The sequence below is a fragment of the Daphnia pulicaria genome, chromosome 7 (genome assembly GCF_021234035.1).
Source record: "Daphnia pulicaria isolate SC F1-1A chromosome 7, SC_F0-13Bv2, whole genome shotgun sequence".
NCBI lineage: Eukaryota > Metazoa > Arthropoda > Branchiopoda > Diplostraca > Daphniidae > Daphnia > Daphnia pulicaria.
In genome coordinates this window covers 18,673,367-18,698,129 of record NC_060919.1, presented here as the reverse complement: position 1 = coordinate 18,698,129, position 24,763 = coordinate 18,673,367, and the positions used below count along the sequence as shown (strand labels likewise).

The window sequence follows — 24,763 nt, the reverse complement described above, 5'->3', positions numbered from 1 at the left end:
GGGCGCTGCCTATAGACGCCGTCGTCACCAAATCATCTAAAGTGTGCGACCTCCATTTCGACGATGACGCCATCATCAAAAGTCGAGTGTCAACGGTAGACGGAAAACAGACGACTATCGCCGTTCGTCCGGTGCTCAAACCCGGTGCTATTCCCACAAGATTTCAAAGTATCATTTACTTGTGAAAAATTGTACATTTTTTTTCCCATCGAGGTGGTTTAATTATCGTGTTCGGCACATTCTTGTCGAATATTAAATCTTTCTAGTCAACATCAATACTTTTCCCCCCTTATGTCACGACGCTTGGTTTATGCATGACCATATTGCGTGTGCTTTTCGCATGCAATCAAATTACAGCTCGGGTAGTTGTGTGTGTAGTTGGTTAACCTCGTTAGTCTTGTCTCTACACCAAGATTGACAGAGAACAACGTGTGCCATTAATGTGGCTTTCTCCTTGTTTACCACCGCCAGCGCGTTCCAATAAAGCAACTTTTGGAAGACATGACATGCCGTTCCCGCGAACACTCTGTAATCAACTTTCTTCGTCGTGGAAAACTTTTATCCAATACACATTAAAGAGCCCTTGCGATATAATGACTCCTCAAACTTGTCTACTACACGTCCGCGTTTCAAATCAAAACTATTTTGAGGTTACCTTCTAATCCGCGCAATTTTTTGTTGCGGTAACCGTGAACTTATTAAACGACACAAGTTAATGGCGCTGTTTAAAAATAACTACAAAGCTGTATGTTTTTAAATGTGATTCAAATTTTTATTTATTGACGAAAATGACATGATTATATTATTCATTTCAGAAAGTTTAAACTACGATGGGAATTTCACTTGACATGGGATTCTCGACAGGCGAATGGCAGCCGGGGAGTTTTGTCAGCTGGGAAGCTGAATCCCATTTCGGTAAGTTGTTCATGATTGTAAATTTGCCAACAAGAGCGGCCGTTTTTGTTGAACTTGTCCCCGCGGTAATCTTTCACAATGTACAGCATTGTTACGCTTCTTTTTCTGGCCTTGGCGATGATTGCTTCCGTTTCATTAGGCTGGCAAAAATGGTCGTATTCCGTCTTGGCACTCTCGTCGAGCCATTGCCACTCATCGCTAGTCGTTAGGTTAAAGAACCCGCCCGTCCACAGTAATCGTTGCTCTTCATTGGTTTTGGCGAAAATGGCGCTCCTATTGTTCCGCACGGCATTGTCCAGCAAAATGTCGTCGCATCTCGACTCGATCGTCAGCCAACTCGACTCCTTTTGGCACACTTCCTTCATTGTCGTGAACGGGACGCGACCCGTGTACATCCTCAAGTTGGCGTTGAACGTCAGGCTCACGTTGGCCGCCGACTTAGTGTAAGCCACTTTTGGTACGTAGGTGTATCTGATTATCGCGACGATAATGCAGGCGACGGTAATCGGCACGACGAAAGTGAATAGGACGAGTTTCAGTCCGCCGAATAATCCGGTTGCCTTTTGCGTGTTAGACCGTTTTGTTGGTCGTTTTGTTCTGGTCTCGGGCGTTGAATGTTGCGTCCTCTTAAAGTTGGCGGCGAGCGCTGGCGGAATATAATCTCGCGATTCATCTTCAGCTCCGGGAATTGTTTCGTAACTCGTTTGCTGGGACCGAAAGAGAAGGAACTGCACCGCGATGGAAACGATACAGAGAAGTGAATTCAATCCGACGCATAAAACCACCAGTGCCGAATCGCCTATGAGGTGCTGCTCGGCTTCGACCATCAGGACGTTTTTGAAGAACAAAAGAGCGCTCTGGATGACCAGCATGAACAAAACGAGCATGATGGCCCAGCGGTGGATGTTGGCGCCCGAGTAGGTGGGCTCGAACGTCTGGGCCGTCGTGTAGCGATCGATGACGTAACCGACGACCAAGCACAGGACGGTGATGGGGATGATTGGCGGATAGGTGAAATACCCCACGCAAGTGATGAAAAATTGCGCCACCAGTTCAGAGTAGCGCTCGCCCATGTCGAATTCTTCGCGCGGAATGGCATCCTCGGCATTGGGTGATTTGATTAACCGCAGCCATGTTTTGGTAGCCCATCGCTTCACTCGTGGTAAAATGAAGCAGCTGCGAAACAAAGTCCATTCGATGACTGAAATGGCCATTTCAGAGCCCAGGTCTGGCCGGAATATGCACTGCAATCGAATCCAGTGATTGACCACGTCCGGGTCGGTTCGGGTCCAGATGATTGAATTCCAAATGTCTTTAAAGTTGAGCATAGGTAAAACGATTTCTGATACCACGATGATGACGAACGAAGACAGGAAAACGCCCAAGTGCTTGCTGGATTTTCTCAGGTGATTCACCTGGAAGATGGGGCTGATCCGTAGGATGATCAAGAAAAAAATGGTCACGATCGATTTCGAGTAAATCAGGACGTAGTAAGATTTGCTTTCGTGCTCGACCACGAGTTTCAACGATTCCACGACGATGGTCGAACCGACCAGAGGTAATAGGACGATGAAAAAGTATTGAATTATCTTGATCAGTAGGCAAAGGAGGCTTCCCTTTTGGTGCAGAAAGGCCCAGACGATATCCGCAGAAGGTGGAGCCCATTCCAGCGACCAACTTTTTGTGTTATTCGGTTGATTGATGAGAAATTCGGCGTGTTGTCGGGTTGCGAAAGTCACAAAAGCCGCTGTGGCTGGAAGACTGTTTGACGGCTCGTCCAATTTGTGAATCAGATTGACTCCAGCTACAACATCGCCATTGTTGTCTTGGAAATGCCTTCGCAGAAAGCTCTCGGTGCAGTCGTCTCGATGGATTCTTGAAATCAATAGCGTGCGTCGGCTGGTTTGACTCTCGCCCGCAATCGTCATCTTGTTTCGGCAGCCGTGAAAGTAGAAAACAACAACGCTGTAAACGAAAACCACCCACAAGCAGACACCGGTGCGGATCACATTCCACGTAGTGAAGACCCCAATCAGTAGAACTGTTATCACCATTAAAAAAGACGGGATCAAAATGGCGATGAGACAGAGTTGGAAACTGAGCAGAACGAGCTCGTCTGTTTCGTGCTGGTGACCTTTTAAATGGCTGGGCTGGATGCCACCCCAGATGCCGTACATCTTTTCTGAGATCCACGAACATTTGCCTTGGTCTTTTGGCTTCATTTCCTGTTCGTCATCCGTGTTGGAGCCGGACTCGAGATCCGCGTGGATGGGGGATCTCTTCCGGTCATAAATCCGCCCACAGAATTCTACCAGCACGGAGACAGTCAGCACGATGAACAGTGCGAGCAAGTTAAATAGAATGCTCTTGTTTAACAGGAACACGTTGATGTTGTTAAACACGCCTTGGTCTGCTGGGCAATTTTCAGTCAGGTTTAATTCTTTGGAAGGATCGTAAGATTCGGATTCCAATAACTCTAGGACGAAATCTACGAGAAGCTCTAAGCTGACTCTCGGGTATAGTTTTTGAACTCGTAGTACGTCATTGCAAGTTAAATTCGCCAAATGTGTCGATGATCGAGAAGACGGAAATAATATCTTCATTAAATCCCTTTTTTCATCCGGGGTAAGCTCATCATTATTGAGGAAATTTGAATCGGATGGCAGGTGAGTCGGGGTTGTGATTTCGGCGTCGGTGATGGAATCTTGACTTCCGGTCAAAGACGATATAGGTTTACCAGTCACCATCATCACTACACATCCGAGAATAATTAATGGTATTAACGAATGGCAAGTCGCCTTCTTCGCTTCTCGTGTGATAATCGCCATTGCAACAACTTTCGAAATTCGTAACTCGTGGACTGCTATATATACACTCTTGTACGCTAATGGCAGTTGGCAAATGCGATTTCCCCATTATTCCGAAGTTTTTTAATATCTAAATTCAGAGTTCAAAATCTTTTTTCAGGGTAATTTTACACAAAATTTTTTTTCACACGAAATACACCAAGTCCCTCCTCCTTTATTGTTTTTAAAACGAAGTTTTCGTCAAAGTAAGAAATTCATAGAATAGGAAATTTATTAGAAAATAGACGAATTACGAAATATCACCAGGGCGGTCAGGACTGGAGAGATTTGAAACCATGACCAGAGCCCTCTAGTGGCAACAGTGTCAGTAGACGAAAGTTTGTTTGCTGTAACGTTAGATGGCAATATGACAGATTCAAGTCATTTCTTCTAAAGAGTAAAGACACTGAGCGGAAAGCCGGAAAGGTTACTCATTCTTATTCTTTATTATTGCTGGTTATTCATTCTTACAGTTACTCATTCTGGTGTGTTTTTTCCATGTTTTTTACTGACATACTTGTTGTGTTGAAACTGCTATCCATTTTTTTCCAAAATGTCTCTTGCTCGTTTCTTCACATGCGGAACACTTTCAGAACAATTAAAGTAATTATAGTTGATCGCTACAGATTTAGTTAATGACAAGAGAGTAGACCCCTTTGCTTCTCTGTTGCAATTATGAGTTAAGATCATTTCTTAAAATTTAGATAACATTTGTTATTTTCAAGTTGGAAAACTTGACAACTACAAATTCCTTTGTAAGATTTATCAAGGTAATTCTGAGAGATTGTATAGTTTAACTTCATACTTCTGTCGTTTTGTTATGTCACATGAGATTCTGTTCCTTGATAGTAACTTGACTTTGTTTTTCAATAGCCAGGTGAAGTCTGCACTTCTTTGTTGCAGTCTAATGTGCACATGGATTGGTTGCAGTCATCCAGTGAAAGGTGTGATTAAATAATAAATTGAGCTGTTGCATGCAGTCTTTGGTGCTGATGTTGTCCTGGAGTGTGGGAGAGTTCCATGCTTGAAGTCTTCTGGGATCAGCCATATCTGAGTTGACGCTGGATCATGCTGCATTGTGGTTGCCGAAATGTTGGACATCTAGTAGAACTGCAAGAAGACTCCTTGAAATGGTAATTTGATAAAAATTATAGGTTCGAACTTGGGAAGTATCAGGCTTGGACTACTATAATTGCTTAGATTGTTTAATTTTAACATTTGGGGATTTCATCATGTCAACAGCTCTTTCCTTCGATCATATGTAAATTGAGTTATGGATTGTTTAAGGGGAATTGGTTAACAAGATAGGCAGATACGGTAGAAGAATGTTTTTGCTTAGCTGCAGAGCACTACAAATTTCAAATGAATTAAATGAGTAATCTAGTTTCATGTAAATTTTTGTTTAAACTATAGTTATCAGTTTGTGTTGCCATAGAATATTTGGCTGAACTCCATTTGAAGTGATTTTTTTTTTATTTTATACAAAATTTACATTGATCAAACATTAATTTCATTTTGGTCATAGGTTTATGTTTACGTAGCAGTGACGAACCAAATATGGCATGTTGTTGCAGCCTATACTGGTGAAAGATTTTTGCATCGAGTTATGCAGTTGCTGTTCCTTGGTGCCGGACTGCTGGTGTTGTGCACAAAAGTTACATCCAGTTTTAATTGTTATTTGTGTCTATGCAGTTAACCGGTTATATTTTGAAAAAGAACAGAAAAGTTCCTTGGTGTTGAATCGCTAGTGTTGTGCTACATAAGTTACATCCAGTATTTTGTTTAATTGCTATTTGTGTCTATGAATTTAACCGTTTATATGTTGAGAATGAAAAAAATAGTAATATGGGGAATTTTTACGTTGAACAAATAATAAACATGCCTTCGCGATTGGGAAATCAGCGAAGAGATTGGGGGGAGGAGGGTAATTGATTTTCATTAACTAGAAAGAGTCGTGGTTTGTTTTAATAAGGTAGACATAAAATCTTTTGTCTATCACATCCATATACTTACCTATATGACCACATCTATTCCTCAAACCCCCATTTCCCCACAAATGTCAAGTATCTATAATATGTAAATTTTATTGTTGAATAAATAAACCATGTATATAATATGTAACCCTCATTTTTATTTTGAAACACTTACAATATAAATAATTCATTAAACAAAGCGTCCGGTTCGAGACAATTTTTTTTGTGCGAGGCTTTTTAGCAAGCAATCCGCCACCCAATTAGACAAAAAGTGATAGTTTGTTTTCACGGAAATTTCGTCAGACGGTTACAAAATTTCTAATTCAACAATCCGATGTAGAAATTTGCATCTAGTCTACTGGTGCAAATTGCGATTCTTTAAGCTTGATTATTTAGGAGATGTGTTAAAAAACCCACAATTGCTTTTAACACATCACCTAAATTAATCAGGCTTACAGAATCGCAATTTGCACCAGTAGACTAGATGCAAATTTCTACATCAGATTGTTGAATTAGAAATTTTGTAACCGTCTGACGAAATTTCCGTGAAAACAAACTATCACTTTTTGTCAAATTGGGTGGCGGATTGCTTGCTAAAACTCGCACATGCAGTGTCGGCGTAGATCCAGGGAGATTACCTGGAAATGGAAGAGGAGAGAAGAGTGCGAGGCAAGTTTTACTGGGGAGCGATTAGTCATACTAGGCTTCCGGGTTAGACTCATGACCCTCTAAAAGTTTTCGTCGGATCGTGCGCCTTCCAAGTCCCCGTTCGACCAGAGCCCTCCCCTCCTCCTGGTTTCACAGCGGGTGAGTGACCACCGGCGGGCGTTGGTTAGTGGTTAGTTAGGGAAATGGGGCAAAAGAAAGAAGGGAGCCCAGACATGCACTTGTTTTATCTAACAACTACACAATTTTTCAGTCTTGAATGACAGCATTCTCTTGAATTATAGCATCACCAATGGATGAAGTCCATGATAAGTAGCGAAGGAGTTACCCTGTAGACAGAATGAACATTTATTAGTTTGAGAATAATTTTTCAACAATATTTGAGCGAAAGAAAGCAATACCTCAAATCAAGCCTAAGAAAGTAAAAAGGGAGATTCAAAGGAAGCAGCCAACAGGTTACCAAACAAGGTAGTGTACATTGTTGACTGTCAGTCAGTCCTTTTTCTTCAACATGACTTTACTTAAAGTCTGTCATGCAAATTTAGAAACCTATAGAGCTTTTCAAACCTGTAAATAAAAAATAAGAAAATTAAGTCACCTGTTAATAATTTGTGTCATCAATGTGCTTGACAACTATGAAAATAAACTATCTAAAAGAATAATTAAACAGTAATCAGTATACTGCAGTTGAAATCGTCTTATAAAACCATAGATGTGAGTGCAGATCAACACTTTGAATACATATTAGACTGCAACAAAGAAAGTTCCTTGACATGACAAGTGAACTTACACTTGAAACCACCGAACAGTTAGCCAAGGTTCTCTAGAAGATGGAATGAGAGATTTGTCTGTGTTGGGGTTGGTGATCTAAGAAGTCCAATTCTTACAGCAGATAATTATAATGAATCCTAATAAAAGATGAGAAGATTGTATGTTTTTCAACAATACTGTAATAAAGCTAGTGTTGGTAGTTACCTGTGTCATTTCGATGGCACATGTTGCACAAAATAGTCAACGGTAGGCTACGTTTCCTCCTGTAAGTTGGTGAGAAACACTAAGGTTATCCAACATGTACACGGAATAGAACACATCGCCGACAAGTTACAAACGAAATCACTCGAATTAACCTATGTGTCCATTTGTAACTTTCGAAGAAAATAGCTGTAGCTGAAGATAGATTTAGACGAGCCGCCATAAGCCATTTGACAACACAATATTCCTTCACGCCATCTATTAGACACGTCCAAAACTCACTATCTTAAAGGACCGGCTTTAGATAGTCACAAAAGTCACAAAAGTAAATCGAAAAGACCTTTTCTGTTTGCTTTAGCTGGCAAGGAGTCCAATTAGGAGTCTTTAGAATTGTGCAGAGAACAAAGCTCACTTGCTAGTTTTATGCAAATTTTCCGGAAGTATACCGGAAGTAAGCGATAGCGCCTCAACTATTGAGCTGCCGACCAAATAAACCAAAAATTCGTGATCTACGTGAAATTTGGGGTCGATTAGATGTAATTTAAACTAAATCCAGAATTTGGTCAAAATCGAGAATTTTCCTGAACTATATAGTTCAGGAAAATTCTCAAAACCGGAAGTACGAAAACGTACAAAACAAAACATGAACTTCACCACAAATTGACGAGGCTCACGAATATGTGGTTATTTTGTGCGTCGAATGAATATTTACTGAACTGACTAAAATGAGAAAACCGGAAGTAGAAAAAAAACATATTAATGCAAATCTAACAAGTGAGCTTTGTTGCTGAAATAGAAACTGACAGTTATCACCAAAAAGTTCTTTGTAGTAGTAGCGAGAAATTTCTTCAGAGAGGTGCAAAGTAATATTCTGACAGGTAAAAAATTATCAAAGACCATGCCGTCTAACGTCAGAAAGAAGAAACGTTTAAAAAAAGTAACATGAAAACAATGTCCGCTCTAGCTCGGTGACACTAAATTGAAAGAACTAACAAACAAAGGTAACAAATAATTTTCATACTCACGTAATATTCCCCCTGTCAAATTTCACCAAAAAGCCACCACGCAGCGTGACACATCACAACAGACGAAATCCTAAAGGTGATAATAGACGCCAGTTCAACTTCTACACTGAGGAAAAGGCACTCAAGGCGGTGATATCCGTTCATGTACCTTGTCTGCAAGTGATTCCCGACGTTTCAGCACCTAGGCAACAGTGCTTGGACAGTGGATTGCTGAAAGGAAAAACACCTAGTTGGTAAGGTAAACCGGCCGTTATTCAGAATGTGTTTCAATTCACTGCACGGCCTTCTACAAGGCTACATACTACAAGGCAACAGCAAATGTAAGATCAATCACAACAGATGGTGAAGATGAAAAATCCTTTCCACACTACCCTGTCTCACAACAACAGCAAGTTCTGGGCACATGTGATCCTCACACTAGGGACTGGGCATCTGATTGTTTTAATAATCACCTGTATCACCCTTTTAGCTTTATTCCTGTCATTCTGCACTTTACCTAATCTGTGATAAATCTTTCTTTTTGAATGAAACATGACAAACATGTTTTGTTTGTTTTTTAATTTAGCAGACAAACGAGACAGAAATCAATCCACAACCGTCACAACTGTTAACTGTGTTTATTTATCCTAGAGAATCCAACAAGTGCGATCGTACGTCATCTAACAGCAGGATCCATGGTTAAAATGGAAATTTACGTGTCGCAGTTCAGTAGCCAAAAGGATAAATAACAAAGCACCTCACCAAACGTTAATAAAAACTAACATTTCCTAGAATCATCGCAAATAAGATGCGTTAACACTGGAAATTTATCAAAAAATGAAATGAAACTTTTACACGTACATGTTATGTTACTTTGAATTCACTTCATTCATTCACAAGACTCAAATGCTGAAGTCAAACCGGGTAATATTACCCGCACTCGGCAAAATCCTGATCTGATCCATCATCGTTATCAGCGATTTCACCGTCGTCTCCACCTGCGAACAAATTGTAAGCTTGTCAGTAAATCAATTACATGCGGTTACCACGAACAGATGAGACACAACGGTCACCTATGAAAATATTCATCATATTTGACCCTGAATTCCCGCTATATTCCAAAAACTAGGTTCTGTTGTAGGGTTTATAAGGATGGCAATTAAGTGAAAAAAAGCATTTGTTCAACATTAACATTAAGGTAATGAACCTTAGGAACGGAACAAAACTACAAAGAATATGACGACAACGTAAGTAATTACGCCAACTCTATCGACAATTTAGAAAATACAAACTGAAAATTGTACATGATAGAACGAAGGTGAATTGGAAATTGCCATTATGCACAAGAGAAAGCTTCTAAGAAATTCCATAAAATACCTGTATCGCGACGACGTCGTCTGTTAGCGCTCCTGACAGAATGCGGAGATGGATCAGTTTCGCCATGAACCAAGGAATTCCGGTAGAACAAGAGAGGTTCCCATTCTCGACGAGGTGAAAGCCTTCCCATGGTCAGCATTCGGTCCAAAAACTGTAAAACCACCTTTTTGTCTTGTTTTAGCAGTTTGTTTGAAAACTCGCCACAAATTTCAAGAAACCCTAAATTAGGAGGAGGGCCAATAGGATTATTTGGATTCTCGAGTGGATTTGTGGCAAAAATAATTCCATCTCTATGAAGGGCGGTGATAGCTTCGCGATTTTTCACCATATCGAGTCCAAATGACATGGCCAATTTTTTGGCCAATTCCTACGGACGAATTTATTACAATTATTATTATTTCATTACAAATATTCGCGTGAAAAGTAATGCTGTCGGTAAAGTTTAAATTTGTTTCATACCTTGACACTAAGAAATTCTTCTGACTGCCGATCAATACGACTTCCACCATCCCTTGTTAGATCGTGAAACAGCAATGAGAGACTAAGAACCATAGTTTTTGCACTGGTAATTCTGTTGATGTTTCGAGTTTTTCCCAATAATGTCTTAATGATGTCACCGTAATCATCGTAATACTTGACATAGTGTCTAATAACACCTGCCGCAGCTTTTACAGGCAAGACGTTGCAAGCTACGAGTTTGCAGAAAACCGATAAATAGTTCCGGCGATTGTGCAATTTTTCAATTTTTTTATGTTCGTCGCCTTCCTCGTCTACATCTTCTTCTTCTTCTTCAACAAACACATAAGTCTGAATGAAGTTTTCCAGAATTTGTTGTAGGTTACGATCAGGCTCGTAAACAAGCGGTTTTAACTGAGGATTGTCTTTTAGACGCTTGCTAAAACATATAAGCAAATCCCCTACAGACACGTATGCCTAAAAAACAAAATTATAAATAAGCGTGAAATGACAAGAATTTTTACACTAACAATACCAACCTCTTCTCTAAAATCAGCAACGTTCGAAGTGATTAGCTCAGTCATCAAAGACATGTAGGCGTCCAAATGATCTCTTAATTGTTTCTGTTGTTGAGCGGCAGACGTTCTTTGTCCAGAACAATTTTTGAATTGCAGAAGCTCCCATAAAACAGCAGAATGGCAAGCTGAAATGCAATATTTTATAGCCTAAAAAATGTATTGCAAATTATTTTCAGGAAATAAAACCAAGAAAATCACTAGATACTTCAAGTGGCATTTTCCGATTAAGGTTTATAGTTTCTTGAATTGCGTTAAACAGAGAATCCCACAAATTCCATGTCCCAAGATTGTGATGTGACGAGAATAAGGCAATTTTTTTCAAACCCAATACCAGCGTAAACACCGCATCTTTGTTGGGCTCTTCGTCCTATAAAAACACACAAATTAGTATGTAAGACGTGAAAAAAAATTTGCAAACTAAATAAATTCTTACGCCAGCCATCAGTGTTACATAATTTTCATAATCTTGTTCGCATTTCTTAACGAGATGATCAATTAAAGTGTTCCTTGTTAAATCACATCGAGAAGATATGGCGTAATCTTCATCACAAAGAAATTCCAACGCTTTAGCGCAGCCTTCCAGCACTTCTGTTGTGGTGTGTCTTTCTACTATATTCTGGATCAAGCGCAATAACGAATCTAGACTCTGTAATTTGAGAAGTAAAGTATCTCAGCCTTTTGTAAACAATATCATAAATTAAACGAACTCACCTTCTCTTGACGTGAGGTAGTATAGATTTCCATATTAAGGTATTGAGGGATTGACAAGAGGTTTGCAACTTGTTCGGGATCAGTCATATATTTCCCGAGTAACAGAGGAAGAGTTGGTATGAAATGTTCAGTAAGTCGTACACGGTGACCTTGGGTTTGTCTGGTTTCTTTGACGGTAGGAATCTGTAATAATAATAATTTATATGAAAATCTCCACTACTACATGTTGTATGTTAACATGATAACCACAATAAAAATAATTAATCGGTTACCTTTCTCATAGACCCTCGACCTGCAGGTGGTTCTCCAGTCGCAACTTGTTTAATGCAGCATGTCATCAACTCGATCAAAGCTGTTTCCTGCTGATCGTCCAAAGGCTCTTCGTCTGGCCCAGGTTCTTCAATTAACAAATCCGTCATGCACTCCCAGTCTTTCATCATTTCATTTGAGTCGATTAAGGAGTCGATCAAATATGCTCCGTGTTCATGCAACTATTAAGTATTTGTGTTTAATAATTTATTTGAATTGTTACTTGATTGGATTTCACCTCAGATTCAATGAAAAATTGAACCAAATCACGAATGAGAGGTGTGTTAGGTAGTCTCTTTTTGCCAAGGAGAGTACGTGGAGCTGGATGACTGGTAGCATTAAGTGTGAATAGTCTCTCTTTAAGGAATTCGCCGGCAGCTTGTGCAAGGGCTCGATGAGAAGAGAACACCAACTCGTAAACTGACTCACAATCCTTGTCTGATAACATTTCTTGGTGATACTTTTGCATAGTGATAACCAAACGAACAGCTTGGACTGAAACATCATAGTCTTTGTCTAGCGTCATCGAAACGACACGATCCTATATATAATATTTAAAGTATTGTTGGTTGTCTAAGCAAAAATTATGTAACTTTATTCACCTTAAATTTGCTGGTAAAAAGTTCCAGTTTTTCTTTAAGCTCTTGTGAAGCATACAGCGGTTGGAGAGCTTGAAGACATTTTAAACGAACATCGGCAACTTTGTCGTGCAAATTCCACCCAATATACTTCAGGTTAGAATCATCAAGAAAATTTTGGGGAAACCGTTTCATCCAAATGCCTATTTCCGTCATACAAATGGCTCGAATATCGGGAACGATATCTCGGTAACGATGGACAAACACCGACTTGAATAAGTAAGTCAACATGTTTTTAATGTCATGCATGTTTTCTTCAAGTTCTTCGTGTTTGGCAAGCAATCCTTCAAGGCGATCACTGGCTCGTTTATCCTGTGTTTTCCGACGCTCAACTTCATACTGACGAGACGTGTTGTCAAGATGAACCGACACAGTCAGAGCCACATCAACCAAGGCAGTCATTAATTTCATAACTAAAACAAATACCTTTAAAATTTGTGAAGAAGAAAAATAAAGAATAAGGAAAATCATTTTACCAGCTAAGGTGGCAGTATGACGAAACGCTCGGACTTGTGAATCAGAAAGACCAGTAAGAAGTGATATTACGTTATCCATCAGGTATTGTTCATAAATTATGGAATATTGGCACTGCTTCACGAGTGTGTGCACGAAGTCGCAGAAGTTGCTTCGAAATTTTCTCCATTGTGGTCCAGACATGACCAACGGATATTCTCCACTATCCTAAAGTACAGGTTTATTATTTATACTACACAATTAAATCTCCATTTGCTACCCAAATTAATCAAAACTATTATACCTCATCAAACTTTTTTGTCATATCGCGGATAACTGCGGCATGATCCATGCTACTTGGTATTTTAGATGGTATTTTCCCGTTGCATCCTGAAGCACTAATGAAGAACTGCATTATAGCGTTTAACCCTGAGTCACGGTCAGCCTTGTACTGCTCAATCCATTCATCTACAATGTGCTGCAATCGGCAATAAAATGTTTGAAGTTTGAATTTTAGGAAACATTTTTACAATTGACGAATTGAGTACTGCAATACCTGTAAGGAGCTTTTGCCATTCCTGATAATACTAAATAAATCACTTTCATCTTCAACATTAGCAACATGTTCCGTCTCTGAATGTTTCTTTGACCGTCCTCTACGTCGAAGAGAAGGACGTGTGGATGTGGGAGTACCTTCTGGGCTAGATACTAATTTCTGAGAATTTGCAGTAACTGCAGGGGCCTTCTTCCCAGTAGGAGTAACTGAAGCTATAAAAAGCATTTAAAAATTATGTTAATAAAATACATCAAAAGGTCAAAAGAGATTTATACTTTGGCCACGAGCACTTTCAGGTGTCTGTCCATGCCCAACAGAAAGAGTTGGGACTGTGGTATTTTCCGCCTGATTTGAACTGAGAACATTCAAATTCTGCTGCACAGGAACACTATTTTTATCATGTTCCATTTTGGAAGGAGTATCGAAATCAGAATGTAGGTGTACATTTTCACAATTCTCACTGAATGAATTATTGCATTTCAATGAAGTTAGAATTTCACTTAACAATGTTTAGAAAGATTTCAAACCTTTGCTGATCCATTGGAGTTTGCTGCTCATCCAAATAAGAAGTGGATGGTGGTTCAGAATCCTCGAGAGGATTGTCCATCTTTACTTTTTTCCCTCTTCTACGTTGCATTTCTAGTTCTTTAGGCTGAGTAATTACTCTATAACATTATAATGAATCATTTAATTTTAAAAATGTATGGATAATGTTAAAGTATGTAATGTACTATTGTTTGCTCACAACACACAATTAGCCTAGTGCATTCATAGGTTTTTTTAAGAAATAAGGTTATGAATGGTTAACTGATACAGAGGTGACTTACTTTGTTCTGTAATTTATAATATTTTCCTTGGAAAATAACCGTCAATCATGAAATAACACAGCAACAAACTGAAAGCTAACTTTTTGTTTTAGTATTAGAACGTGCTTTAGAGACCGGCTTCATCAGAGCAATGACAGCTATGAATATGAATAAGAGGGCAGACCGGCAGAGACAAGAGAGAGGCTGAGAACATGCACGTGAGTCATCTCTGCTACTTGATTTTCATTGTAAATTCAGGCCAGGCTGAAACCAGTACTGTTCTCGAATCTCGCTATTGATTTCTCTGATTATTTAATAGAAAATACATACACAAATAATAAAATTGTTTCCTATTTTGATGTTGTTGTAAATTACCCCATATCAATGGTACCATACCAGTTAAATGAATTAGAAGGGTCCAATTTCAGCGGCAAGATTTTTAAGATGGCGCTGCCCAAAGGAATATAGCCTCTGGAAAATGTATCAACCCGATCCCTTGCTGAGGCGCGAGTTTAAGGACCAACCTGCTTGCTTTGAATGTTTTTCTGATTTTTGTCTAAAAATAAATTTAGGTTTGCTGTGAAGGTACGAAATTTGGATGCTGTTGATTTCCAGTTTTAGAAGGACAATGTTGTTTAGATAGGAATGTAGGAAAAGAAGATATTGCGACTCGTTTAATACCGCATCGGATTTAACCAGATATAACTACCGCTAGTACAATAGTATCGCAGATCACCAAAATGACGAGTGTTTGATTCCTTGCTTCACCTAATCTCACTTCTAATCTCATCTTCCTTTCTGTTAAGCGTCCAATTACTATAAAGGTCTCTATCATGAAAATCGCCAACACCTCTCGTGTCTTGACTAGAGAGTGCGGCCATCAAATGAAGTTACTTTGATTTAATTTTCACTTTTTCAACACGCCACACGGGTGTTTTTTAATTTTACAAGCAAAGCGATAACAGGGCCAACAGATTCCCCGTTACACTCTAAAATGAGTACCAAAAATCCCCAGCCATGACTACAAGAGATGAACTTGCCAAAAAAGGAAAATCCAATGTAATAGAAATTATTTTTTTTTAAACTACCTACTTGCTATTCTTTTAATACGTATAGCTACTGTGGGTTTCCAGGGGGATACTGGGAATAACGGGATACCGGGGATACCGGAATACCAGATATAACGGATACCTGGGATACCGGATAACCGGGTATACCGGGATTTCCCAACACGATTTTTGCATGCGGACCGTAACTGACGTCAACAGATTTCCCTTGAATGTGAGAAATTTCACTACCAAATTTAGAACTAGAACAATTGAGGGGAATAACCCCGCCAGAACTAGCCAAAATAAAAAAAAAAAAAAAAAAAAACGTGGCTAAAATCACGTTTTCGTTGCGGTCGATAGTTCGATCAGAAATATGACGAGTTAACACAGAAAAATAAGGTTTCGTGGGGTCTCTTAATTATTTCGTAAACCGGAATGATCAAACCGTTGGACAATATATAGGTTACTACTTTACTGAACTAAGCTCGCTTACATTAAGGTAGGATTGTTCAGGAGTCTGCAGATATGCATTCAAAAATTCCATTTATGAAATTAAGTTTTTCCGCATGACGTCAGCGTGATCAAGGTCGTTCCTTTTCCTCCAGACTTTATCCGCTGTCGTTTTTCTTCTCTTATTCGCCGTCGTCACTTTCTCTTCTTCTCCGGATTGGTGAGATGTCGCCAAGCGTCGATCAAAGCAACAGCAGCAGAGATCAACGAATCGTGCGGCCTTATAAACCACCGGCATTCGTCTCACTTCCACACCAGTCGATAACGGAACACAACAGCGAGAAAATCAGCGAAGAGAACCTTACTTAAAATGTTGGCTATTAGATCACTATTCTTCTTCGTCTTGGTGGCGTGCATCGCTTCTTTGGTCTCGGCCGCACCACGTAAGTCCCTGCAAATTTACGCAATCGAAATAAAGTTTATGCTAAATAATTAGCATCTCGTCAATTGCATCAAGTTACAATTTCAGTTAATTAAACATTTTCACGTGCAGAAAACCGAGTTTCGCGTGCTGCCAGCGGATGTTTCCTTCCAAAATATAGAGGACCCTGCCGAGCGTATTTCCCTCGATATTATTACGATCCATCCAGCAGGTCGTGCAAGTCTTTTGTCTACGGTGGATGTCTTGGAAATGACAACAATTTCCACACGCTCAACGAATGCAGATTAGCGTGTCTAAACTAAACGTGAAAAACTTTTTTTTTTTGTCCAAATTTATTCCTTTCCTTAAACTTGTTAATTTGATGACAACTCGAGAAATTTTAATCTAAAAGTTTATTTATTCCACCCGCACTACAAAATAAAGATTGATTTTAACCAAAAAGGGGTACGCCCATTTTATTTTACAGTGATGACAGTTTGCGTGCCCAAAGACAAACTTTTAAGCAAATAAATTAGCCAAACGCATCTTTAAATGCCGGTTTTTACTTCGTTAAATTCTAATTGCAATGGATAGTAGTATCACACATTCGGTGGTCTCTTCATCAAGGATGAATTGGGAAAACTCTGAGCAAAATTTGGGCGTCTTGTGTAAAATTGAATTGTGAAAAGTTTTTTATTTTTTTATTTTCTTAATTCTTTAATTTAATTAAATTAATTAAATGCATATTTTAATGTTAAGTTGAGCAAGAGGGTTATTTTAGTTGCTTATTAGGTGTTTGGGCTAAATTATCCAATATTCTTCGTCAGATTATCAAATGAGGCAAACAGCCCAACAAACAGCCCCCAAAAATAAGGCTAGCAGAATATGTGGTTAACGATAAACTCACCATTGGATCATGAATCTTAGATGTGTTCCGCTAATCGCCGCTAATATTAAACATGGCACGTTATTTAATAGTTGCTTTCCAATCAAGTTTATCATATATATCATTCTTCACACGAAGAAATATTTGAATTTACATCCTGTTGCCCATCTTACAAAGTACAATACCTTGTTCCTATTTCTTATTTTACTTAATGCGAAAAGAAATTAGGGGGAAGAAAGGTTGATTCGGGAGTGTAAAATAAATGGCTTGATCGCGGGACATGGAAAATATTCATAAAAAAACGCAAGAGATTTAAAATTAGGGGATAGTTGTCTTACCTTTTAATGTCGTGAGCTGTTCACACGTTTTCACAAATACAATCTAGGTCCGAACTCCGAAGCAATATCGCTTTATTGAAAGCAGGGCGATGCAGATGGCACCGTCAGTGGTGTTAAATGTCAAAATCATCCCGGCGATGCTGAAGAATTGCAGAAAATTGAATCTATCATCACAGAAGAGAAAATGTCAACATTCACAGAGCGACAATGATGGATGAAATTTCAAATTTTTCTTACTGAATTGGATTGGAATCTCTTCATCTATTAGGCGTCGCTTGGATCGCGTTCATCAAGTTATTATTCGCTATTTTGTCGCCTTTCATTCTAGTTCCTTTCAGTGGACAAATCACTTCCAGTTTGATGTCAGATGCGATTTGATGGTTTATGTCCTCCGTTCCGACGGATCGTCCGAGAATAAACCTGCGAAACATTTAAATAATTCGATACATCACTAACATAAAAGTAAGAATCGTAATATTTTTTCCTGTTACAGGCAATGATTTGAACTTACTCTTAGGCCTACTTAAGAAAAAGTCTAAAATGATTGAAATCGTATCCCAACACTAAAACATTATATTATAGCAAAAATAACCCAGTTTTCGTTGTCAACGTCGAAACTGTCTGGTGTCCCAATGTAAAATTGTTGTTAGTGTAATAATCACATGTAGAATAGGGCTTGAAAAATCCTGTGATTTCTGGTGAAATGTTTTATCTAGCCACAGCTGTTCCTGATGTGATTACTTTTGGTCAAGTTCATGGTTATTTTGCTGCTGGATTATTTACAAGCATAATTTCAATATTCAAACCGCACTCGACAGCCTAAATTTGTTGCTGTGTTTGGTACTGTGTAACATTGGCTTTACCAGTTTGATGAAGATCCACCTTTTAGAGAAAGTTTTCTTTGTTGCAGTTAGCAGCATGGAGATACTGAATCTGAAAGTTCAGTGAGGCGATGGCGATGTAAATTGAGAACCCAGGGCATTAATTTTACTCCTTTGATTTAACTTTTAGTAACGTAAAGGCGACGGGATATACCCATAGACAACATATGGCGATTGGGCGATCGAGAGACTAAACAAAATTACGCGAACCGGTAAACGGTCTCTTTTGCCAAGTGCGAGCTAGAATTACAATAAAGTATTTAATTAATTGATTAAACTTTTACCACGCTGGAGTTGATAGGCAAATCCGACAAATCGTGATCGAGACCACCATTATGAAAATAAATACTACAGACGAACTGTCGTGATCCGCAGCATTGCCAATTTATGAAGTTTGAAGCCGCTTGACAGGCATGCGCAGTGCGCACATATAAATCTTTTACCAAATAAATTAAATGCTGTTTAGGTTTAAATAATTGTTTTTATTTTATATTGCTTTAAACTAAAATAGTGATGATTTATTTCCATCCAACTATTTTCTATTAAAAATTACAAATTCTTCTTTTTAAACAAGTCCCGCTAGATGGCTCTACAAGACTAGAAATTTGAATATAATATTTGATTTGATCTCATTTTTAAAAGTTTTACTGATTTTACTCTGAGATGCACCAGGTAGTGTTCTTCATTTTGAGAGAATAGAAATGAAAATACGGTGTCTAAAAACGCCTAACGATTAACCCAATACTGCCCCTCCATTATTATCGATTTTAATTGTCAAATTATAAGCAATTGTTTTTTTATGTTAGCTTTCCATTTGCTATGCGGATTCGATTAATGTTGGTACCAACTGTTCGACGATCAGTTCGCCCTATATGTGTCCATTTCCATTCCATTTTCCACAATTCACAACGCAAAATACAAATTTGTAATTGATTGGATTGTAAAAATTTTACAAACTGTTATGGAGACTATTGAAGTTAATCAACTGGAATGGTCGGTTCGCTATAATGCTGTTGGCTGATGGAAGCTTTTGACAATCTCCTTTTCATCTAAGTAGAGAGAAATAGAAAAGAGCTAGGGATGGACAAGCAGAGATCATCTTTGCAAAGTTGCTATGCCAACCTAATACCAAGCTTCTTCCGTATATTAGTAGTTTCCTTAGCTTGGATTTGAGCATCCTATATGATGTTTCCCTATTGAATTATAGTCACAATAGTACATCAAACATTTATGCAAAACGGCCAGAGGAAAAAAAGGCATTTTAAACAACCTGAAATCATAAAAGGCGATAAAAGGAAAAGGGGGAAACACTAATTAGCCCCGGAAAGATAGTACATAGAAGGAAAATGCTGTGACTTATACAACCGACAGCACAGCTTATATACATTGCCTTGTTGTTGTTTTATCGCCAACACCTCTCGTGTCTTGACTAGAGAGTGCGGCCATCAAATGAGGTTAGGTCTACTTTGATTTAATTTTCACTTTTTCAACACGCCACACGGGTGTTTTTTAATTTTACAAGCAAAGCAATAACAGGGCCAAAAGATTCCCCGTTACACTCTAAAATGTGTACCAAAAATCCCCAGCCATGACTACAAGAGATTGATGAACTTGCCGGAACTTGCCAAAAGAGGAAAATCCAATGTAATAGAAATTATTTTTTTTAACTACCTACTTCCTATTTATTTAATACGTATAGCTACTGTGGGTTTCCAGGGATATACCGGGATTTCCCAACACGATTTTTGCATGCGTAACTGACGTCAACAGATTTCCCTTGAATGTGAGAAATTTCACTACCAAATTTAGAACTAGAACAATTGAGGGGAATAACCCCACCAGAACTAGCCAAAATAATAAAAAAATAAAAAAACGTGGCTAAAATCACGTTTTCGTTGCGGTCGGGTTCGATCAGAAATATGACGAGTTGACACAGAAAAATAAAGTTTCGTGGGTCTCTTAATTATTTCGTAAACCGGAATGATCAGACCTTTGGACAATATATAGGTTACTACTTTACTGAACTAAGCTCGCTTACATTAAGGTAGGATTGTTCAGGAGTCAGCAGATATGCATTCAAAAATTCCATTTATGAAATTAAGTTTTTCCGCATGACGTCAGCGTGATCAAGGTCGTTCCTTTTCCTCCAGACTTTATCCGCTGTCGTTTTTCTTCTCTTATTCGCCGTCGTCACTTTCTCTTCTTCTCCGGATTGGTGAGATGTCGCCAAGCGTCGATCAAAGCAACAGCAGCAGAGATCAACGAATCGTGCGGCCTTATAAACCACCGGCATTCGTCTCACTTCCACACCAGTCGATAACGGAACACAACAGTGAGAAAATCAGCGAAGAGAACCTTACTTAAAATGCAGGCTATTAGATCACTATTCTTCTTCGTCTTGGTGGCGTGCATCGCTTCTTTGGTCTCGGCCGCACCACGTAAGTTCCTTCAAATTTACCTAATTGAAATAAATAATTAGTATCTCGTAGATTGCATCAATTAATGAAATATATTTTGACATGCAGAGAACCGAGTTTCACGTGCTGCCAGCGGATGTTTCCTTCCAAAAGATGTAGGACCCTGCCGAATGTATTGGGATCGATATTATTACGATCCATCCAGCAGGTCGTGCAAGTCTTTTGTCTACGGTGGATGTCTTGGAAATGACAACAATTTCGACTCGCTCAACGAATGCAGATTAGCGTGTCTAAACTAAACGTGAAAAACTGCTCTTTTTTTGTCCAAATTTATTCCTTTCCTTAAACTTGTTAATTTGATGACAACTAGAGATATTTTAATCTAAAAGTTTATTTATTCCACCCGCACTACAAAATAAAGATTGATTTTAACCAAAAAGGGGTACGCTCATTTTATTTTACAGTGACTACAGTTTGCGTGCCCAAAGTCAAACTTTTGAGCAAATAAATTAGCCACAAGCATCTACTTCGTTAAATTCTAATTGCAATGGATAGTAGTATCACACATTCGGTGGTCTCTTCATCAAGGATGAGTTGGGAAAACCGGTGAGCAAAATTTGGGCGTCTTGTGTAAAATTGAATTGTGAAAAGTTTGTTATTCTTTTATTTTCTTAATTCTTTAATTAAATTAATTAAATGCATATTTTAATGTTAAGTTGAGCAAGAGGGTTATTTTAGTTGCTTATTAGGTGTTTGGGCTAAATTATCCAATATTCTTCGTCAGATTACCAAATGAGGCAAAGAGTCCAACACCCATTAAGGCTACCAGAATATGTGATTAACGGTAAACTCACCATCGGATCATGAATCTAAGATGTGTTACGCGTTATATTAAACATGACACGTTATTTAATAGTTGCTTTCCAATTGAGTTGATCATATAATCTACACGAAGAAATATAATGAATTTACTGCGATCCTGTTGCTCATCTCACAAAGTACCTATTCCTATTTCTTATTTTACTTAATTAAAAAAAAATGACGGGTAAGAAAAGTGAAGAAAAGTTGATCCAACGGGTGTGGAAAATAAGTGGCTTGATCGTGGGACATGGACACATGGACACCCAAGATATAGGCTACATAGAAGGAAAATGCTGTGACTTACATAACCGACAGCACAGCTTATAAAATTGCCTTGTTGTTGTTTTATCGTTCATTTTCCTTTTGTTTCTAATGTATTTGGTTGACAAACTAAGTGCCAAATCCATGTAAGTATGTTTTGTCGATAAGTTGACTCTGGAAGGTCTCTTATATAATATAATACGGACGAGATTTTCTGGGCTATAGAGACTCTCTCTCTTTACTGATGACAGCGTGTACGTATATTATAGATCGTATATAGTATAGAGCAGAGCATCTATATACTTTAGGCGTTATAGGTATATGTGATTGAACATTATTAGTGGGATGGCGGATCGTATAGCCAAAGAGATGGAAGGGGGGAGGAAGAAAGGGGAGGAAGAAGATCGGCTTATAAATGTGTATTGCCAAGCTCCAAATGAGGAAGAGTCGACACATCCCTGGAGGCAGCAGCTTTGTGACCACTGAAGTAAAAAAAAACCCGCCCGCCCGAAAAAGACGATGAACGGGAAAAGGGCGTGCAGACACACAAGTCCATATCTTTTTTATATTGGCGAACGGATATATGCTGTGTGTGTCCCCTTCATCTCTTTTTATATGTTGATTTTCTTCGGAGAAGATTTACGGTTGGAAATCTATGAAATAGTTTTTCCTTTCATCATGTTGTTCGATCCGCCATTTGTTGGATTTGAGAACCAGCCGAGATTAAGAGAAGGCCGGCAGCAGCCAGCGGGCAGACAAGACTTGTCGGACAACTTCAATTATATGATCTCTACTTTTTTTCTCTTTAAAAAAAAAAAGAAAATAATAAGAAAAATGATAAGAAAACGTTGGCGATCGATGGCCGGCATTTAACCGGGCTGCGATTAGATAAAAGCTGGCGCGTGAGATCAGGTGGCAGGCGCGGGACGACGAGCCAAAAAAGGAACTCTATCGCCTGATAACATAATGTCACGACAACGTTGAGCATCAGCGCAGCTCTCAGCTGTTGATAATGAGCATTTCTATGAACAAGTCGATATAATACTTTCGTCCCATCACAAAGCTTCCACCAGCGTGATTTCAGCCTGTGTAGCGCTGCGATCCCGATATTTCCGCGTCCTTTTGTCCTTATACACACAGCTCGAAGCTTATTTTTTCGTTTCACTTTATCTTCCAGCATATTATCCCCCCCGGACTATACACAACGTCTATAGAAAAAGAAAAAAAAGGCCTATGTCTTTTTTCGGGAATGAAAGCAACCGGAAGGAAACTAGAGAGCCTTGATTGAGGATCGATCCGCCGGAAGATGAACGGCGTGATGCATGATGACCGAATGTATCCATCAAGTCAAACTCGGCAGCAGCAGGAATCCTCAAGATAAAGAGAAATAATAATAATAAAAGAAATCTATCTTAGAATATAATAAGAAATATCTCAAATATTGTGGGGGTTGAATGCGCGGATGGATGTACTAGGCTCTGCATGGATGGTCGCTGCTGTGGCCTGCCAACTGGAAATCTTGCACGACATGCGAGGCTGCTGCCTCATCACGACCAGCAAGGTCCTGCTCCATCTATCGGCGGTCGATGATCGAATTGGACTACGTCGCATGACCGACTCCGCGATGGATCCCTCCGCCACGTCCTTTTCCCGTCTACCGCTGCGCCGCCCTTTTTCTCTAATATTCGATTCCTTTTTCAGCAGATATTTAGCGTCAAATACTTGTGTGTAGGCCTACTGTACAATAGTCATATCACTACGTCAGCTCATATCATCTATATAAACTCTTAAGACTCAAAGTGTTATTATCGAGTTCTTCAAAAGTTTAATCGAATTTGAAGGATCTCAGCTTCCATAGTTGTCACGTGCTACAGAGATTTCGGTATATACATATAATAACACTCTGATTATTTCCTAATCTGTTTTTCTTTTTTTCCTGATGCTGTTTGTTAGATATTGTGCAAATTCACTTTAACCTTACACATAAAGCCGATCTAACAGGAAACTCGTAAATGTTGAGAGCTGGTCCGTTCCGCGCTGTGCGTGAGGCCGGCAAAAGGATTGACAGACACACATGAACGCTGATGGGATTCGCAAGTTTGCCGCTGCCGCCTTTCATCAGTCGATCCGTTAAACCGTTCGATTGAAAGTATATGTCTAGAAAAGGGGAAAGTAAAAAGGGGCTATTCTTTAGCGTCTATTTCTTTTTCTTCCGGATGATTTTCTGTTAGCGTTTATTCCGCTCACAAGAGTCTCTATAGATCGAAACTGGGCGCGCTATCTTATTCCTCTCACTCCTTTTCTTATACGTGCCTGGATGCATTTCTGCCCTCTTCGTTTCATTTTCCAAAAAAAGTCTTATTTCAATAACATCGTCGACAATAGACAACAACAAACGTAAAATATTTTAGACCAGCTCTACTATATAGACAACCCCAAAAGTTTCATTTAATATTTCAAGAAGAAAAGAAATCAAATAACCGGAAACGTTGCTGCTGGTGACGTCTTTCTAATGCAAATGTTGACGTGTTTCTTCCGGTGTGTAACATCAACCGTGTGCGACTCGGACGACCAAACTGTTTTTTCTTTTTGGACGTGTGCTGATATTCCGTCGTTGGATGTAGTAAATACGACGGAGCGTCATCCGCTTTTATATATACTATATAATGGATAGCCAGATAAGATCTCTTCCCTGGCGGAGAGTCAAAGCGCGGAATCCGAGACTCTGATGTACCGACGGGAAAGTGTTTAGCAGCTGGGTGATGTCGCCTGCTGGAGCGACGATATCGGAAGCCGCGTGATGCCGATCCCGGTGCGCGGCGCGGAAGAAGGACGACAGGAAATGGAGTGTGATTAGAAAAAGGAAGAGAAGAATCAAGACAAAGAAGATTGAGAGAGAAGACCAACTATATACTATACGAAACCCTAACCAAGAGAGA

General features: G+C 39.1%; 1 protein-coding gene and 3 long non-coding RNA genes across 7 annotated transcripts; 2 read left to right on the top strand and 2 right to left on the bottom strand.

Annotated features, from left to right (window-relative positions):
- The first annotated feature begins 4,349 nt into the window (after positions 1-4,349).
- Positions 4,350-5,877, top strand: LOC124349150. The gene is made up of 4 exons (XR_006920123.1): positions 4,350-4,364; positions 4,466-4,531; positions 4,635-4,894; positions 5,287-5,877. It is a non-coding gene; the product is annotated as an uncharacterized LOC124349150 (long non-coding RNA).
- A 2,338-nt stretch (positions 5,878-8,215) lies between these two features.
- On the top strand, positions 8,216-8,914 carry LOC124349177. Its single transcript, XR_006920184.1, has 3 exons — positions 8,216-8,373; positions 8,431-8,630; positions 8,691-8,914. It is a non-coding gene; the product is annotated as an uncharacterized LOC124349177 (long non-coding RNA).
- Positions 8,915-8,999: 85 nt separating this feature from the next.
- Positions 9,000-14,441, bottom strand: LOC124348845 (cohesin subunit SA-1-like). 3 transcript variants are annotated; one of them, XR_006920086.1, is made up of 17 exons: positions 14,282-14,439; positions 13,982-14,119; positions 13,730-13,914; positions 13,455-13,666; positions 13,203-13,376; positions 12,922-13,126; positions 12,410-12,858; positions 12,046-12,348; positions 11,771-11,989; positions 11,499-11,681; positions 11,221-11,433; positions 10,993-11,154; positions 10,749-10,934; positions 10,213-10,686; positions 9,754-10,120; positions 9,238-9,374; positions 9,000-9,164 (listed from the first exon to the last, which is right to left on the bottom strand). XR_006920086.1 is itself a non-coding variant. In XM_046799183.1 (16 exons), the coding sequence occupies exons 2-16, from the start codon at positions 14,089-14,091 to the stop codon at positions 9,307-9,309; spliced, it is 3,510 nt and encodes a 1,169-aa protein (XP_046655139.1). In that variant the 5' UTR covers positions 14,092-14,117; positions 14,282-14,441; the 3' UTR covers positions 9,000-9,306. The 3 variants fall into 3 exon arrangements, 2 of the variants coding, with proteins under 2 accessions (XP_046655139.1, XP_046655140.1); XM_046799183.1 differs by having other exon boundaries at positions 9,000-9,374; positions 13,982-14,117; positions 14,282-14,441; XM_046799184.1 differs by having other exon boundaries at positions 9,000-9,374; positions 13,982-14,106.
- A 1,692-nt stretch (positions 14,442-16,133) lies between these two features.
- On the bottom strand, positions 16,134-18,635 carry LOC124349195. 2 transcript variants are annotated; one of them, XR_006920212.1, is made up of 4 exons: positions 18,570-18,635; positions 17,642-17,824; positions 17,405-17,568; positions 16,134-16,210 (listed from the first exon to the last, which is right to left on the bottom strand). It is a non-coding gene; the product is annotated as an uncharacterized LOC124349195 (long non-coding RNA). The 2 variants fall into 2 exon arrangements; XR_006920211.1 differs by lacking the exon at positions 16,134-16,210 and adding an exon at positions 16,316-16,367.
- Positions 18,636-24,763: the final 6,128 nt, after the last annotated feature.